Genomic DNA, 16,948 nt, shown 5'->3' with positions numbered 1-16,948 from the left:
AAATGAGGTCTATGCGATATAACTGACTGATATTTGTTGGTGTGTCACTTAAATTGTTTTTAACCCATAGGTATCCTCTCCATCTCCTTTTCCCTTGCACTTGATTTTTTGAAGACACTGCTTTTCTGGATTTGTGGAGTTCCCCACAGTCTGGATATGCTGACTTCATCCCCTATGGTATAGTTTCACATGTTCTTCTGTTCTATGTCCTGCAAATAGAAATTTTCATCTAGGAGCTTGCATCAGGCTCAGGTATTTTTTCTTTTTCTGGCAAGATGACCTCATAGTATTGTGTACTTTCATCAGGAGGCTCACGATATCTGATTTTCTTTCTTTTTTAATAAACACCGTCACGGATTTCAGTGCCTAGACCCACTCCTTTATTAGGGGTCCTGAAGTGGTGATATGATAATTTTAACATTGCTTCTCCAGTTGATAATGCTGGTGCAGTTATGCCTTTACAAAAAGTCCTTATCTTTTAGGTGGAATGGTTCTGTACAGGGAAACTTCTACTATTTGGTTAGATTCAGGCACTACATTCCGCATCTTTAGCTGTGAGCCTGCAGCTTGACTTGACGTGCTGACCCATGGGTGCTTAATGTGTGCCTGATGGGCATTTATTAATATTACCATGGCCATTGTTGTCTTTCTCACCCCCACCACTGTTTACCCACTGGGCAATGCTCTCCATCAGCTAAGATCTGCATGGAGGCTGGGAAATAGATCAAGTAGAAGACACAGCTCCTGCTCCCTGGGAACCCTGCCTGTCAGCAGGGATGTCGGCCACAAAGACAAACTCATTAGAGCCAGGCACCCGCCTGTAGCCCACTCCTGCTAATTAACTTATGTATAGCCAGGGAGAGAGGGAAGGAACACCATGAGGAAATCTTGCCAAGCATGTGAAATTAGAGGTCATGGAGAGACACGGGCAAGATGGGTTATTTTACAAAGCTGGCAAAACATCCGAGAGCAGTGCAGTAAGGAGATTTCAGGGCTAGGGACACACACAGGAAAGGCTTGCAGATAGGGAACAGGGCTGAGGATCTCCTGGGAAGTGCTGTCTCGCTTTCAAGGTGGAAGGGTTTCATCAAATAGATTGTGCTCACGGGGAATGGATTCTGTCTGTGTCCATTTACCTGGCTGGATTTCAAGAGTGCCTCTGCCCTCCTGGACGCCGTACCTTCTGAGATCTTGGCCACTGCCACGAAGGCACAGAGCTGGAGCAGGGTGTTAGAAGAGGAAGGTTTCCCATAGGTAGAGGTGATAGTAGTATTAATATTCATCGCATGACTGATAATTAATCACCCCTGGCCACCCCAGGCCACTCTTCTTTGTGTGTATTATCTTAACACAATAACCTGTGGAGTAGGTGCTGTCATCCCTGCCTTACTTCTAAGAAACTGAGGCAGAGATAGACCGACCCAAGGTCACCTAACATCTAGTAGAGCAGGCATTTGTCTTGGGGTATCTCTTCACCAGCACTGAGAAATTAGGTAGCTTGCCCCAAAATTGTGCTTTTTCCCTAAGAATGTGTGTGTTAGTCGCTCCATCATGTCTGACTCTTTGTGACCCCATGGACTGTAGCCCCCCAGGCTCCTCTGAGAACCATGGAGTTCTCTAGGCAAGAATACTGGAGTGGGTAGCCATTCTCTTCTCCAGAGGATCTTCCCAACCCAGAGATCCAACCCGCATCTCCTGCATTGTAGGCAGATTCTTTACTGTCTCATTATTAAAGGCTGTAAAACAAAACTGAACTTCCATGAACAACTAATACATAACCCAAGTACAGTTCAGAACAAGAGTAAAAGAAATGCAAACCCAAGGTACAATCAGATAGTCTTATTATAGCCTTGGGTAGTTAAACCCTTGGCAGAGTCTTATGTCAGAACCAAGCAGATTTAAACTCACCAAATCTTGCTTGATTTGTCCATAGCTTTGATATCTGTGGCTGAGGGCCCTGTGTCACAGTATTGATTTTGTAATTTTGCTTGCCCCAAGAGATTAAAAAAAATTTTTTTTAAAGCTTGAATGAGGTATAACTTACATACCATATAATTGACCTGTTCTGGGTGTACAGTCCAATGATTTTTTAGTAAATTTACAGTTGTTCAACTATCACTACAATTCAATTTTAGAACATTTCCATTACCCCCCCAAAATCCCTTGTGCCCATTTGCAATCGATTCCTATTTCCAGCCCATCCACTAACCCAATCACTAATCTAATTTCTGTCTCGTAGATTTGCCTTTTCTGGATAGTTCACAAAAATGGACTCATATGATATACCATTTTTTGTGATTGAATTCTTTTGCTTAGCATAATGCTTTTGAGGTTCCTTCGTATTCTAAGCATGTATGAGTATTTGTTCCTTTTTATTGCCAAATAATTTTCCATTTATGCACATTCTGTTTTTCCTTCCCAGTTGATGGACATCTGGGTCATTTCCACTTTGGGGCCATTATGAATAATGCTGCTGTGAATATTTGCTCACACATCTTTGTGAGGACAGAGGGTTTCATTTCCCTTGGAATTTCTGGATGACATGGGAAATTTATGTTTAACTTTTGAAGAAACTGCCACTGTTTTCCAAAGTGGCTATACATATTTTACATTTCCACCAGCAACGTTATGAAGGTTCCCATTTCTCTACCTCCTTGCCCACACTTGGTATTGCTTTTCTTTATGATTATAGCCATCCTAGTAGGTGTGAAATGGTAGTTCATTGTGGGTTTAATTTGACTAATGATATTGAGTGTCTGCCCCAAAGATTTTTAGTTGCGACATCTTAATGCATAATCCAAGAAAGAGACTGGGAATCAGTTTTCCCCTCTATCTTCTACTTTCAGAAATGTCCATGAAAAGAACGGTTGGGCAGCTTGTGCAACCTATTTCTGGGTGTGCCTTTAACAAGATGATTGTTTTTTCCCAAACGTGCTTTTATCCTCTTGAGCATTTTCTTTCCCCAGTTGCCCTCTCTTTACACCTGCTAAAAATTCGACTTTATGTCAGATACTTAGCTTTATACAGAAGTCACTTGCCTTGGTGGGTGGTTGCATTTTTATAGGCTGCCTTTGACACAAATAGCCTGTCTTTAAAAAACTCTGTATTCTACTCTGCACCCCTTGGACATTTTTAATACATGCCTGAATAACATAATTGAGTTGATTTTAAACAGAGTTTTCTGCCAAGATTGTGATAGAGGCAAGCAATTCTTTCAGGCAGAGGCTGGGTACTAAGGCACAGACAGATGTGATGGGCAGCAGAAGCAATCCCAGAGTAACCCCGGAATCCTAGTGTATTTCAGATTAACTACAAATTCTGCCCCGGGGAGGCAGCAAGCACATCTGCTCTGCATAAACTGGCAGTTCAAATCGGGAAACAAACTATCCAGCAGAAGGCAGAAGGCGTGGGAGGGGTCTGGTGCACCTGGTGGAGCTGACAGGAGCCAAGACTCAGGCAGGAAAGGGGGGCTGGCACTGCAAAGAGGAGTGGAGGGACAACCTGGCAGGAAAGGCTGTCACCAGGCATCCTGACCAGTGACCAGAGGGTAGAGTCTGGAAAGGGATGGATGGAGACAGAGTCGCCAAGGTCTGAGCTGAGCTGGGTGCAGACTCTAGGCAAGGGCTCGTCTCTCTGCTTGGAAAGCTCTGCACTCCAGCAGGGACCAATACGCAGACGACTGGAACTGATAGCCATACATGGAGGGAGAGTGGCCGCAGCATGGCGCGTCCTCTGAGCTGGTCACTGCAGAGGCATTGGCTCTTGGGTACAGGAGCCAGGACAAGTGCTGGGTTCTTTCCCCCTGGCTGTCTTGGTGTAGATAGGAGGGCATGCACCTCTGTGCTGGCCCCGACACAGGTGGGCAAGCCGGCTGCTGGGAGGTTCAGAAGTGGCTGATCTGAGCCTACAGGATGCGTGCTTAGTAGCTCAGTCATGTCCGATTCTTTGTAACACCATGGGCTGTCGCCAACCAGGCTCCTCTGTCCATGGTGATTCTCCAAGCGAAAATACTGGAGAGAATTGCCGTGTCCTCCTCCAGGGGATCTTCCCACGCAGGGATTGAACCCAGATCTCCTGCATTGCAGGTGGGTTCTTTACCCTCTGAGCCACCAGAGTGGCTTCCCTTCTCTGCAGGGAAGCCCTGCAGAGTGGTTAGGGCCAAAGGGAAAGGCTCCCCTGTGGTCACTTACAGTGATCTGTGTGCCCTTAGCTGGTGTCACCTGTCAGCTGCCCCCTCCCCACATGTAGCCTGCTGGTAAAGCAGGGAGCTGGTGAGAAGATGTGAGTGGCTCCCCAGTAAGTAGCTACTCGACAATGCTTTCTGAGGTTCCTATGTCAAGAGACGTCCTGTAAAACAGTGAAGGGGAGGCAGCCCCATGGCCTGGGGTGGGAATGGAGATTCCACTGAAAGCTGAGGGACCTGCAGCAGGTACTTGGAGACCTCCCAACCCAGCTGCGGGCGCAGCCTTGCCACCCCAGCCACCACCCCCTCCTGACCGAGGCTGTGGGGCAGACGCTGTTGCTGCCTGGGGCCACAGGGAGGGGACAGTCCAGGACTTATAGCGCCGGGGGCCCAAAGGCCCCTGGATGCTGACCGTCTTGGGTTCTAATGCCCATTCCATCATCTCGATCTTGGAAGGACAGGGGTACCCTGGCTGGTCTCTAGGTTACTCCTGCCTCCACTCCTGTCTGTCACAGGACAGAGGGAGAGACACGTGAGTAGAAGGAGAGGGGACAGAGTGAGGCTTGAAGGGACAGCTGGAAGGTCCAGGGGGATGGAGGTCTGGCCCCACTGTGAGGCTGTGGTAGAGGGTGGGCACCCCCAGGTGGTGTCCTCAGGAGGTGCACTTCTCCGTCGGGGCCAGCAAGGCCCCATTCAGGTGGCCACCAACACAAGTGAGCAGCTTTGTCTTTCATCCCCAATCTGCCCCGTCTGGACAGGCATCTGGCCCAGAACCCCTTCATCTGTGACTGTAACCTCAAGTGGCTGGCAGACTTCCTGCGCTCCAACCCCATCGAGACCAGTGGGGCCCGCTGTGCCAGCCCCCGACGCCTTGCCAACAAGCGCATCGGCCAGATCAAAAGCAAGAAGTTCCGGTGCTCAGGTAGCCGCCCACCCGCCTTCAGTCTGCTCAGGGACCCTGAGGTGTTTCCTGGGTGGTTCCAACAAGGGTGGCTGGACCTCTCTGGACCCGTGCTGGAGGGTGTAGGACCCACACTGTAGACTTGGATCTTACTGAGGCCGCGGGAGGACTGGCTGCAGATCCCCCAGGGAGGACTGCCAAGAACCTAGGTTGCTCTACTCCCAGGATGGTGCTCTTTCAAGACTTAGGAGACACCCAGGAGGCCTGGGAACTCTCCTCAGAGAGATGGTTGCCTCCTCCAGGCTCTGGAGTGGCAGGGGGTCAGCCTCTGAAGCCCAAATGTTATCCATTTACACCTGTGAACATTGCCGTGGTTTTGGTGCTCCCTGGGGGCAGTTTACTTGGGGCGGTACCATCCCCATTCCCATCAGTCTGGGCAAGGAACATCTGTGCTCAGCAGCAAGACCTGCACTCAGGAGCTGGGTGGGTGGGCTCCAGGGCTTTGACTCGCGACCCTAGCCTGGTTCCTGGGCTGGCTTCTGCTGGGCAGCAGGGTGGGGGCCTGGGCTGTTCCTGCATGTCCTGGACAATCCCAACATGGTAGTGTTTCTCCTTCTCTCCTCAGCCAAAGAGCAGTACTTCATTCCAGGTAGGAGGGGGCACCAAGGCCAGCCTGGCTGGGATGGTGCCAGTGGGTGGGCAGGGGGCTGGGGCGGGCAGGCCAGGGGCGCAGGGCAGGGCTGCTGGCAGCCCCTCTGCCCCCGGCCTCTGCCCTCTCACCACAGGCGCTGAGGACTACCAGCTGAACAGCGAGTGCAATAGCGACGTGGTCTGTCCTCACAAGTGCCGCTGTGAGGCCAGCATGGTGGAATGCTCCAGCCTGAAGCTCACCAAGATCCCTGAGCGCGTACCCCAGGCCACGGCCGAGCTGTGAGGGTCTTCAGCTGCCCCACACCCTCACCTGCCCCCCAGCTCCCACTGACCCTCCTGGGCCTTCTTTGGGTTTTCCTCTGCTGCAGCTTTCTTTGGGGACCACTGGAGACCCCACCCCAGAAGCATGCCAGCTGCTGGCTCCGGCAGGGAGTGGCCCCTGTGCCCTGACTCCCAGTCCTACACACTCCCCACCCTGCCCAGGGCAGTCTCTGGGCCCCAGAGCAGGTCACCAGCCTGAACCAGGGCAGTTTCTCTCAATCATGCTTTTGCTTTCTTTGTGGGGACCTGGTTCCATTAGCTCAAGTTGTAGCCTAAGCCATTCTTTTATTGTTATTTCTCTAAAAATATAAATCTGTGCACATGTATATACATGTGTGTGGATACCTATACACACCTGTTATTTACATAGGTACATTTCATGGCATTTTTCATGTTAAAATTATCCCCCTTTTACCCCCCTAGCACTTGGCCCAACCTTCCTTTGAAATAGGATCAATTCACTCGGCCAGAGAAATTCTTCCAGGAGTCCCCTTTGTTTGAGTCCCAAATAATCTCAGTTTGGAAGATACTTTAATGTCTGTCCTTTATGGATGTATAAGTTCCCTTCGTTGCCTCTTACAGACGATTAAACAACAATGAGATTTCCATCCTGGAGGCCACCGGGATGTTTAAAAAACTTACCCATCTGAAGAAAATGTGAGTTACTCATTGGTGGGAAGGTGCAGTCAGGAGGCTGGGCAGGATGGGGAAGGGAAATCCTTAGACCTCGTGGGGGTCAGGGCTCTGTGCGTGGGGCTGGGTGCAGGGAGGGCGTCCTGAACTCCACAGTCCTCCCCCAGAAACCTGAGCAACAACAAGGTGTCGGAGATTGAAGACGGGGCCTTCGAGGGCGCAGCCTCAGTGAGCGAGCTGCACCTGACCGCCAACCAACTGGAGTCCATCCGGAGCGGCATGTTCCGGGGCCTGGAAGGCCTGAGGACGCTGTGAGTGTGCAGCCAGGGGGCAGGGGGGCAGGGGCAGAGGCCAAGTCACAGCGTGGGCACCTGCATTAAAGGGCAGGAGAGCGAGGGGCTGTCTCTACCCTAGCCCCAGCTTGCAGCAGTTGAGGGGCTGCGGCCGAGGACCCTGGCTGAAGCGTACCGAGTCATCAGATGCTGGTCACTGTGGCATGAGACCTGTCTTCTTGTTCCCTGGGGTGTGGGGTTCATGGCAGGTGAGGGAATGGGGACATGGGCCCTTCTTGAGGTCTCCTGTCATTGCCCTGCGGTCAGGCTGCGACATCACAGCACATGTGTTTAGTTCAGGAGTGGCCGGTGCGACAGTGGCAGGGACGTGGCACAGGGGTGACTCAAGTGGGTGTAGGTGGGAGTCTGGGACCCCACGACTCAGAGCCCAGGCAGAGCTCTCCAGACATCGGGAACCAGCCACTCCTCCGTGAATCTGCAGGGAGCTCCTCTCTCGGTCCAGGCAGCACCAGCTCTGCAGGTGACTGTGTAGACCTTTAGAGCGTCCAAGAGGCAGTGCTGTCTTGTCAGACTTGCCACAGGGCCAGACATGTGCTATATCTGCGCTGTCCAGCCTGGTAGCCACGTGTGTAGGGGAGCACTTGACATGTGGACACGGCTATGGAGGCACTGACTTTTGAATTTTATTTCATTTTAATGAATTTAAATCTAAATGGCCGCACGTGGGTAGTGTCTACCATGTGGACAACACCTCTAGAAGCCACCTGCCTGGATTTAAATTTCAGACGGCAGTAAGGCTATAGATTTGTTTTCTGAGCACGTGTCATGGAATTTAGGTAAGGTAAACAAATACACGAGAGGATTCCCTGTGGACTTTTGTCTGTTTTACAAAAGGTTTTATTCTGCACTGTTTTGCAGCTTTTTTTTTTTTTTCCACTGGTGTGGCAGGTTCTTCATAGAGGGCTGCCTCGTTCTTTTTTATATGTGCCTACAAATTCTTGAAGGGCCCACATGGCTCAGTGGTAAAGAATCTGCCTGCTAATGCAGGAGATGCAGGAGACACAGGTTCAATACATGGGTCAGGAATATCCCCTGGAGTAGGAAATGGCAACCACTCCAGTACTCTTGCCTGGGAAATCCTGTGGACAGAGGAGTCTGGTGGGCTACAGTCCATGGGGTCGCAAAGAGTTGGACACGACTGAACAACTGAACACGCATGCAGTATTCCTTGAGAGAGGGTGCAGTGGGCATTCAACCACTCACTTGAGTTCTTTCCAAGGAAGACTTGGAGTAGACAGGAAAGAGGAGGGGCTGGTGCTGGGACAGAGCCTGCAGGAGTGGTGCAGGCACAGGAAAAGGAGTGCCCACAACCCCTCCGCTGGTCACGGTTAATTATTGACACACACACACACGTGTGTACCTACATGCTTACACACATACACCCACATACATGCATGCAAACATACAGACATATCTTAATGAAATCCTTGAATACATTTTATTTAGTAATCTTTTTTCCTTAAACATAACGTGAGCATCTTTATGATTTCTTTTGAATGATTATATATATTACATAGGGCTTCCCTGGTGGCTCAGACGGTAAAGACTCTGCCTGTAATGCGGGAGACCTGGGTTCAGTCCCTGGGTCTGGAAGATCCCCTGGAGAAAGGCATGGCAACCCACTCCAGTATTCTTTCCTGGAGAATCCCCATGGACAAAGGAGCTACATAATTATTAGAGATTAAGGCTAATTCTAATTTGATTACAAGCAATGCTGTGATTAATGTCTTCATCATGAAATTCTATGCCCATTAGGAATTATTACCTTAAAGATAAATCCCTAAAGGTAGACCTGCTGGGTGAAAGCACAGAGGGCCGGGTTAGGGTTCCTGGTCCATCTCACCAGGCACACTTCCAGGAGGTCCCCAGGAGTTCTCCTGCCAGCTGTCATGAAGGTGCCCATCCTTTTACCCTCTTGCCAACCCTGAGCCTTATTGTTATTATGTTTTTAATGATTTTGTAATTTGGCAGGCAAAGATGCAATATCAGTTAAATGTCCTTGATTACTAGTAAGTTTGAACATTTTTCAATGGATGTTCATAAACTTTATTTCTGTCCATTCATGCTCATGACTCATTTATTTTATAGCAGAAGTTTGTGCCTTTTAATCTCCCTCACCTAGTACATCCATTTTAATTTAAACCATTCAACTCCTTTTGTGAATTGCCTATTTTATGTCAGGCTTGATTTTAGTTTTTGTGTGGGAAAGAGAATAGAGTCAGATGTTCAAGGACAAACAGAGACTTTTGCAGCTATAAGTGAGGAAGAAGGTCGTTCTGGAAGGAGATCATAGCTGGGGAAAGGTGTGGGGATGCCGGCCTGGGCAGCAAGCCTGAAGGACAGAGAGGTGGAGAGTGTGACCATCCCTGGGAAGGTGGGTAGGTGCTGGTCTGGGGCTGGGTAGTAAAGAGTTTAAACAGGATTCTGTGCACAGTTTAGAGGCTGCTGTGGGCTTTAGGCTGGAGAGTGACGTGGCCAGGTTTAAGTTTTAGGCAAGTCTCAGGTGCTGACTGTGGTGCGTGGCCTGGAGGTTGGGGAGGCTGTGGGCACCCGGGGATGAAGGTGATGGTTGTCAGCATGGGCGGCCTGTGTGGGCAGGGTGGAGAGGCAGGCATCTCAGAGGCAGGCAGGGCAGGAGAGGAGCGCTGGTGGGCGCCGGGATCCCCTCTCTGTGGCTCAGCGTCCCCGGAGGAGAACCTGTGAACTGGCCGCTGGTGGCCAAAGCACAGGGCAGGCGGATGGCCGTGCGGCACAGCCCCGGCTCCCCCTCCTCTCCCGGCCCCAGGATGCTGAGGAACAACCGTATCAGCTGCATCCACAACGACAGCTTCACGGGCCTGCGCAACGTGCGCCTCCTCTCGCTCTACGACAACCAGATCGCCACCATCTCCCCGGGAGCCTTCGACACGCTGCAGGCCCTCTCCACGCTGTAAGTGCGGCTCCGAGGGCGCAGGGCCGGCGCGGGCGGGGCTGAACCCCCGGACGCGGCCGGTCTTCTGCGGTTACTGTGAAGGACTCCGGCGTTTGGGTCCTTGCGCGTTAACATGCCACCTCCTAGAAGCTGCTGGCGGTCCGGGAGTGGTGGGCGACCGTGTGGCCAGCAAGTGGCGGGCGGGAGCCGGCTTTGCGGGGACAACTGCGTCTGGCTGGGGGCGGTTTTCCTGGTCACACCACCCGCCTCTTCCAGAAACCTTCTGGCCAATCCTTTCAACTGCAACTGCCAGCTGGCGTGGCTGGGCGACTGGCTGCGCAAGAGGAAGATCGTGACGGGGAACCCGCGGTGCCAGAACCCAGACTTCTTGCGGCAGATTCCCCTGCAGGACGTGGCCTCCCCCGACTTCAGGTGTGAAGAAGGTAATGCGTGGGCACCCTCCGGGGGATGGGGGGATAGGGCGTGGTCGCGCCCCAGAGAGGAGGGGTCCCCTGGGGAGGGGAGAAGTGAGGAGCATGGACACTCAGTCAGTCCTGCCCCTGCCTCAGCCTGGTGGGGTCTCCGGTGGGCTTGCTGTTTTAAAAAATGGGGAAATACAGACAAAGGAAGGGCATAAATGTTACCTATTAGCTCATCACTCAGAGAAAACCATAGTTAACATCTTAGTGTGATGTCTTTAAGTATGTTTAACCCAGAGACCTACCTCCTAGCTGTTCCTAAGGGCTCCAGGCCATGGATTCAGCTTGTCTGCAACACACACCGGACTCTCTTAGGGGGCCCCCATCCTCCATACTTGGGTCACTTCTTGGGTCAGTGTTCTCTTTTCCCTGAATCCTCGATCTCTCTCCTGGGGTCATGTCCTTCTTTCCCTGCACTCACAGAATCTAGCCTATCCCTCCATCCCCCGCCTCCCCCTCCAGAGCATCACACACACAGGCAACTGTAGGAAGCAGATTTTTACCAAAAGTGACAGAGTCTTGTCTTGGCCCAGCTGTCTGTGTTCAGGAGCCCCGGCACTGGGGATTTCTCCGCCTGCCTTCAGCTTCAGCCTCCTGGCTTCTCCCCACCTTCCTCAGCACCTCCTATCCTCTTTCCAGTCTGCTTCCTGGGACCCTGGTGTCCTTATCGTCCCTCTTACACTCAAGCAGAAGGAAGGAAGGAACACAGAGGGTGCTCAGTACTATTTATTGAATGCATGAATGAATCTGTGAAGGATGTTGGGATAGAAGGCGCTCAGATTCTGGGCCAGCCAGACCTGGGTACAGACTCCATGTTGCCTCTGATCAACCTCCAGACCTGAGCAAGCTATTTAACCTCTCCCAATCTCAGTAAGATAGAAAGTCCTTCATTCCTTCACTCAGCTGACCTGTTTGGAGGCTGGTATGGGCCGGGCCCTGCTGTCAGTGCTAGGCCCCTTCAGTGAACAGAAAAGAAGAAAGGAACACAGGTCTCCGTCCCCGTGATGCTCACATTCTAGGAGCAATGGTGGTCCCCGTTTACCGCATCATTAAAGAAATTACATTTGGTACAGTGTCTGGCACACAGTAGGTGCTCAAGAAATGATGTGGCCACCATCCTCCTTCACTGCTGTACCCGGGTCCATCTCAGGTCTGAGGTGGAAGAGGTGAACCCAAGACTGATTCTAACCTCAAAACAGATCCAAGGGGCTTTGGCCGTGGTGGAGGAGGGTTGCAGCCAAGAGAGGACTGACTGGTATACAACGTAGCATCAGCAAGAGGCCTCTGTTCCGAGGCGCTCTGAAGCGGGGTGCTGGCTGCATGAGGCCCTGAGGAGGCCTGTCCCCTCACTGACGTGGCTTCTCACCTTCCTCCCCAGGCCAGGAGGAGGGGGGCTGCCTGCCCCGCCCGCAGTGCCCCCAGGAGTGCGCCTGCCTGGACACCGTGGTTCGATGCAGCAACAAGCACCTCCAGACCCTGCCCAAGGGCATCCCCAAGAATGTCACAGAGCTGTGAGTAGCCCCCGCCTGCTGGCAGGAGGAGAGGGTGACCAGGACCTCTGCAGGGTAGACAAGGCATCCTAAGGGCTGCTCTCAGTGGGGCTGCAGCTCCAGGAGCTCAGGTCAGCTTTTTGATGACTGGTGGTCGTGGGGGTGGGAGGGCAGGTCACAGCATCTTGAATCCCAAGCTCTGCCCTGTAGACAAGGGGAGCCCTGGGAAACTTGACAAGGAGTTTAGCGGCTGGGCTTTAAGGACAGTGGTTGGGTGGTGGTGTATGTAGTAAGAAGCAGAATGGAGGCCCAGGTGCAGAGAACAGAACAAAGCTGCTGCAGGAGCCCAGGCCTGGGGGCTGGTGCAGTCGGGGAGGGGGATATGAAAATGGAACAAAAGGGAATGATGAGAGACCAGGGGGTGGGAGAAGCTCGGTCAGTCACAGAACCGGCTGCAGAGGGAGGTGGAGATTCCTGTCAGCGTCCTGCGCCTGGATGGTTTAGCAACATGCAGTGTGGGCTGATGGAGTCAGGGGAAGCCCATGTGGTTGTGAAAACACAGAACTCAGGTCTGGGAGTGTTGGGGTCTGGGACCAGCCTCAGGCACCTCACCAGCAGACAGAGGGAGGGACCTGCGTGCTGCTGAGGGCTGGCAGGTGGGTATTAACATGCCAATCAGACCTCTTTGGCCGGAAAGAAGGGCAGAGGGTCCTGGATTGAGCCTGTGGTGCCCACTGACAGGGAGGATGCTGAGGGGCCAGGCAGGGGCTCAGGAAGGAAGCCATAGGAGGCTTCACGTGTCTGTGGCTTTTACCAGGTTTTTTGGTGGCACCTTCCCAAATGGCCTAATGTCTGTATTTTCTCCTCCAGTTAATGATTCAGGGCCAATCGTGTAGTCCATAGGTAGGAAAGGACATGGGTAAGAAGGCCCTGGCTTCAGCGGAAGGTTCTTGCAGTGCTGGACTCTGCTTGAGGCTGAGGTGGCTGCACTAACTGCGGTCTTCTCTCCTGTAGCTACCTGGATGGGAACCAGTTCACGCTGGTTCCAGCACAGCTGTCCACCTTCAAGTACCTGCAGCTTGTGTGAGTATCCTGGCCCATCTCAGAGGACAGGAGGGCCGTTGCAATCTAGCTATTATTGCTCCATCTTTCCTGGAATTCCCTACAGACCCCACTCTGGTTCACCTATTTTTTCTTTTTCTTTTTTTTTTAGTTGAAGTATAGTTTATGTATTCTTGACTTTCCTTGTGGCTCAGCTGGTAAAGAACCCGCCTGCAATGTGGGAGACCTGGGTTTGATCTCCCAAACCTGGGTTGGGAAGATCCCCTGGAGAAGGGAAAGCCTACCCACTCCAGTATTCTGGCCTGGAGAATTCCAGGGACTCTATAGGCCGTGGGGTCGCAAAGAGTCGAACACCACTGAGTGACTTTCACTTCACTTCACATAGTTTATGTACAATAGTAAATGTTACCGGAGAAGGCAATGGCACCCCACTCCAGTACTCTTGCCTGGAAAATCCCATGGATGGAAGAGCCTGGAAGGCTGCAGTCCATGGGGTCGCGAAGAGTAGGACACGACTGAGAGACTTCCCTTTCACTTTTCACTTTCTTGCATTGGAGAAGGAAATGGCAACCCACTCCAGTGTTCTTGCCTGGAGAATCCCAGGGATGGGGGAGCCTGGTGGGCTGCCGCCTATGGGGTCACACAGAGTCAGACACGACTGAAGTGACTTAGTAGTAGTAGTAGTATATGTTACAGGTGTACAATATAGTGATTCACAATTTTTAAAGGATATACTCTATTTATAGTTATTATAAATATTGGCTATGTTCCCTGTCTGGTACTGATCCGTTTTTTAATTTCACTGCATCCTGTTGGGAACATCTGTGCATAGAACTGTTTTGCCACCTAGTGGCCATTCTTGGGAATTGCATTGTTCCTGGCTGGGGTTGGACTGGGTCTGCTTCTGCCCACACCATCCCCGAAGTGCCCCTGGAGGCTGATAATTACTATTAATGAGGGTTATCCTTGCAAAGGTAGGAGCCAGAGCAGAAGTAGAGAGTTATGGAAAACTTCTTGATCCAACCTTGGCTTCCAAACCAAATATGAGATACGGCAGCCTCAAATACGCATCTGTAACTTTTTCTTTAGGCTAACATCTACTATTCTGTTATTTCCACCTTTGACCTTTCTACTTCATGAAAATGTACAAAGTAAGCCTCAGAATAAGGTTAGCTCCTCTTAGCCTTCCAGCTTAATTAACAGCTCACTTCAATTGTCTTTGCCCATTGGCCAGATTCTGTCAAAAAGGAGCCCAGAGACTGTTTCATCTTAAGTGCCTTGGAGCACTGCTACTCTAAGTGTGGTCTGTGGGTCAATGGCAGCTTGAGAACTATTTGTAATGTGCTGCAACTAGATAAAGGACTTGCATCGGAATTTTTATCAACACAGTTCCTTCCTTCATTGGGGAAGTATTGCTGTGGAAAAAATGTTAGCTAATCTAAGTTGCGTGTTTAACATCATGTTGTTCTTAGTCGCGTCCAACTCTTTATGACCCCATGAACTGTGGCCCACCAGGCTTCTCTGTCCTTGGGGATTCTCCAGGCAAGAATACTGGAGTGGATTGCCATGCCCTCCTCCAGGGAATCTTCCCAACCCAGAGGTCGAACCTAGGTCTCCCACATCGCAAGTCAATTCTTTACCATGTGAGCCACCAGGGAAGCCCATAGGTGATTGCATTTTGGCACAGGTCCCTTGTTTGGGGACATTCAGTTCAAGTTCACATTGAGTAGCACTGGCTTAACAGAATTTTGACACTCCCGTTTTTCTGTCTTTGCTAATAACCTAGCCATTGTGTTTTGAGTGATTGTTCCATTGGCCAGGTGAAGATGGTAGGTAGAGTGCTTTGTGGCTGACAACGGAGAAGGCAGTGGCACCCCACTCCAGTGCTCTTGCCTGGAAAATCCCATGGACGGAGGATCCTGGTGGGCTGCAGTCCATGGGGTCGCTAAGAGTCGGACACAACTAAGCGACTTCACTTTCACTTTTCACTTTCATGTATTGGAGAAGGAAATGGCAACCCACTCCAGTGTTCTTGCCTGGAGAATCCCAGGGATGGGGGAGCCTGGTGGGCTGCCGTCTATGGGGTCGCACAGAGTCGGACACGACTGAAGTGACTTAGCAGCACAGCAGCAGCAGTGGCTGACAAAGAGAGAGAGAGCACTTTTTGGTCTAATTTGAGGCAGCTTCACTAGTGATGTGGATATGCTTGAAGAGGAAGGGAGTGAGAGGGGACTGATGTCAAGGCAGTTAGTACTATGAAACTGCCTGTCAGGTCTGAAATACCAGCCCCTCCTTATCACGGGGAAAGAGAGGTCTGGCTGGGACCACAGAGGAGGACACCGTCTGCGCCGGATGCGGGGCGGGTGGGAATCCAGGAGCATCCGGGAGGGCTGAAAGACTAAAGGAAGAGGAAGAGCAACAGGGCTTAGTGATGACCATCCCTTAGGGGTGGGTGAGAAAGAAGTGCAGCTGAGTGGTAAGGGGGAGTGCGTGAAGACTGGAGTCGGAGGAGAGATTTGAGAAGAGGGTCAGCACTGCAGGGTCACTCTGAGAGTGCATTTAGTGACCAGGGCCTTAAGGGCCAATGGACGAGAGTCTGGCTGAACCTCCTCCCAGCTGTGTGACCCTGGGTGGGTCACCTCATCACCCCGAGACCCTGCCCCTTCTTTTGTAGAATGGGTTCACTACCTCTCCCGCAGGATTATAGGGAAGGGGAGTGAACGAACCCACGTAAGATGCCAGTGAGAGAGAAAGGAAGAGAGCCCCTCACACCTGGCAGTTGAGAGACCCGGATGCCCTTGGTGGGAGTATTTCCATGGTGGGCAGGGGCGATGCCAGGGTGCAGGATGAGGAAATAGAAACCTGGAACCCTGGGGACAGAGAGGGAGTTCAGGGATCAGAGCTGGGAAGCTGTAACTGGTTGTGAACCAAATGCCTCTTCCATCAGCTCCCACCTGCCAGTGGTCAGAGCCACTTGCCCACCTGGCTGGGGGATGGCTGTGGCCAGAGTGGGGAAGGGGAGGAATCCTTTCTTTCTAAATGATGATACTTTTTTTTTTTCTTCTGTCTTTTCCAGGGACCTGAGTAACAACAAGATCAGTTCCTTAAGCAATTCGTCCTTTACCAACATGAGCCAGCTGACCACTCTGTGAGTCCCGCCGGGAGGAGGGAGGGCTCATGATTACTGGGACTCTCCCCAAGCCTCGGTCATGAGCAGGTGTCCCCACATAGCCTCCTCAGCCTCCAGGGAGGGTGCCAGGGCCTGCCAGCCAAAAAGACTTTTCAGAAACATTCTTTTTATTGTGAAATGCAGCATATATATGGAAAACTGCGAAAAACATAAACATATAGTTTAACAAATAGTCATAAAACTAGCACATGTATAAATACCTAAGGCAAAAACTAGAACACAGCTAGCACCCCAAGAATTCCCCTGTGCCTTCCTGAGGCAGTCCCTACTCAGACTTGTACAATGATCTCTTCCTTGGTCTTTATAGTGCCATCTACATATGTATTTCTACACAGTGAAGTTTAATTTTGCCCATTTTTGAGCCTTATATAAATTGAATCATATAGGATATATAGTCTTTTATGTCTGTCTTCTTTTATTTTCCATTGTGTCTCTGTGAAGCTGTGGTCTCTTCATTTTCGTTGCTATACAGTATTCCTTTGTAGGAATATGCTACATTTTGCTCATCCATTCTACTATTGATGGATATTTGGGTTGTTTCCAGTTTGGACTGTTGTGAATGGTGACTCTGAACATTTTGGTGCCTATGTTCTAAGATATTTTACTTATATTCCAAGCAATTGGTTGGAAAGTAGTAACAAGCATTGCTTATATTTGCCTGCTTAAGAATTGTATTTTGTTCACCTTCCCAACACCTCATTTTACAGATGATGTGCCAAGAACTTAAGAACTTTCCCTTAGGTCCTACTGTGGTCAAATAGCAGAGCCAGTACC

General features: G+C 51.0%; 1 protein-coding gene across 1 annotated transcript in view; it reads left to right on the top strand.

The window, feature by feature from the left end:
* SLIT1 (slit guidance ligand 1) overlaps nucleotides 1–16,948 on the top strand; it is a 173,466-nt gene that overhangs the window by 123,419 nt on the left and 33,099 nt on the right. Inside the window, exons 14-23 of the mRNA XM_061402968.1 lie at nucleotides 4,942–5,105; nucleotides 5,710–5,733; nucleotides 5,870–6,014; nucleotides 6,639–6,713; nucleotides 6,857–7,000; nucleotides 9,828–9,971; nucleotides 10,230–10,396; nucleotides 11,811–11,943; nucleotides 12,937–13,005; nucleotides 16,061–16,132. Coding sequence (XP_061258952.1) covers nucleotides 4,942–5,105; nucleotides 5,710–5,733; nucleotides 5,870–6,014; nucleotides 6,639–6,713; nucleotides 6,857–7,000; nucleotides 9,828–9,971; nucleotides 10,230–10,396; nucleotides 11,811–11,943; nucleotides 12,937–13,005; nucleotides 16,061–16,132 — 1,137 coding nt within the window. The remainder of the gene's footprint in view (nucleotides 1–4,941; nucleotides 5,106–5,709; nucleotides 5,734–5,869; nucleotides 6,015–6,638; nucleotides 6,714–6,856; nucleotides 7,001–9,827; nucleotides 9,972–10,229; nucleotides 10,397–11,810; nucleotides 11,944–12,936; nucleotides 13,006–16,060; nucleotides 16,133–16,948) is intronic.

The sequence above is a fragment of the Bos javanicus genome, chromosome 26 (assembly GCF_032452875.1).
Source record: "Bos javanicus breed banteng chromosome 26, ARS-OSU_banteng_1.0, whole genome shotgun sequence".
NCBI classification, from domain to species: domain Eukaryota; kingdom Metazoa; phylum Chordata; class Mammalia; order Artiodactyla; family Bovidae; genus Bos; species Bos javanicus.
This window is presented reverse-complemented; position numbering and strand designations above follow the sequence as displayed.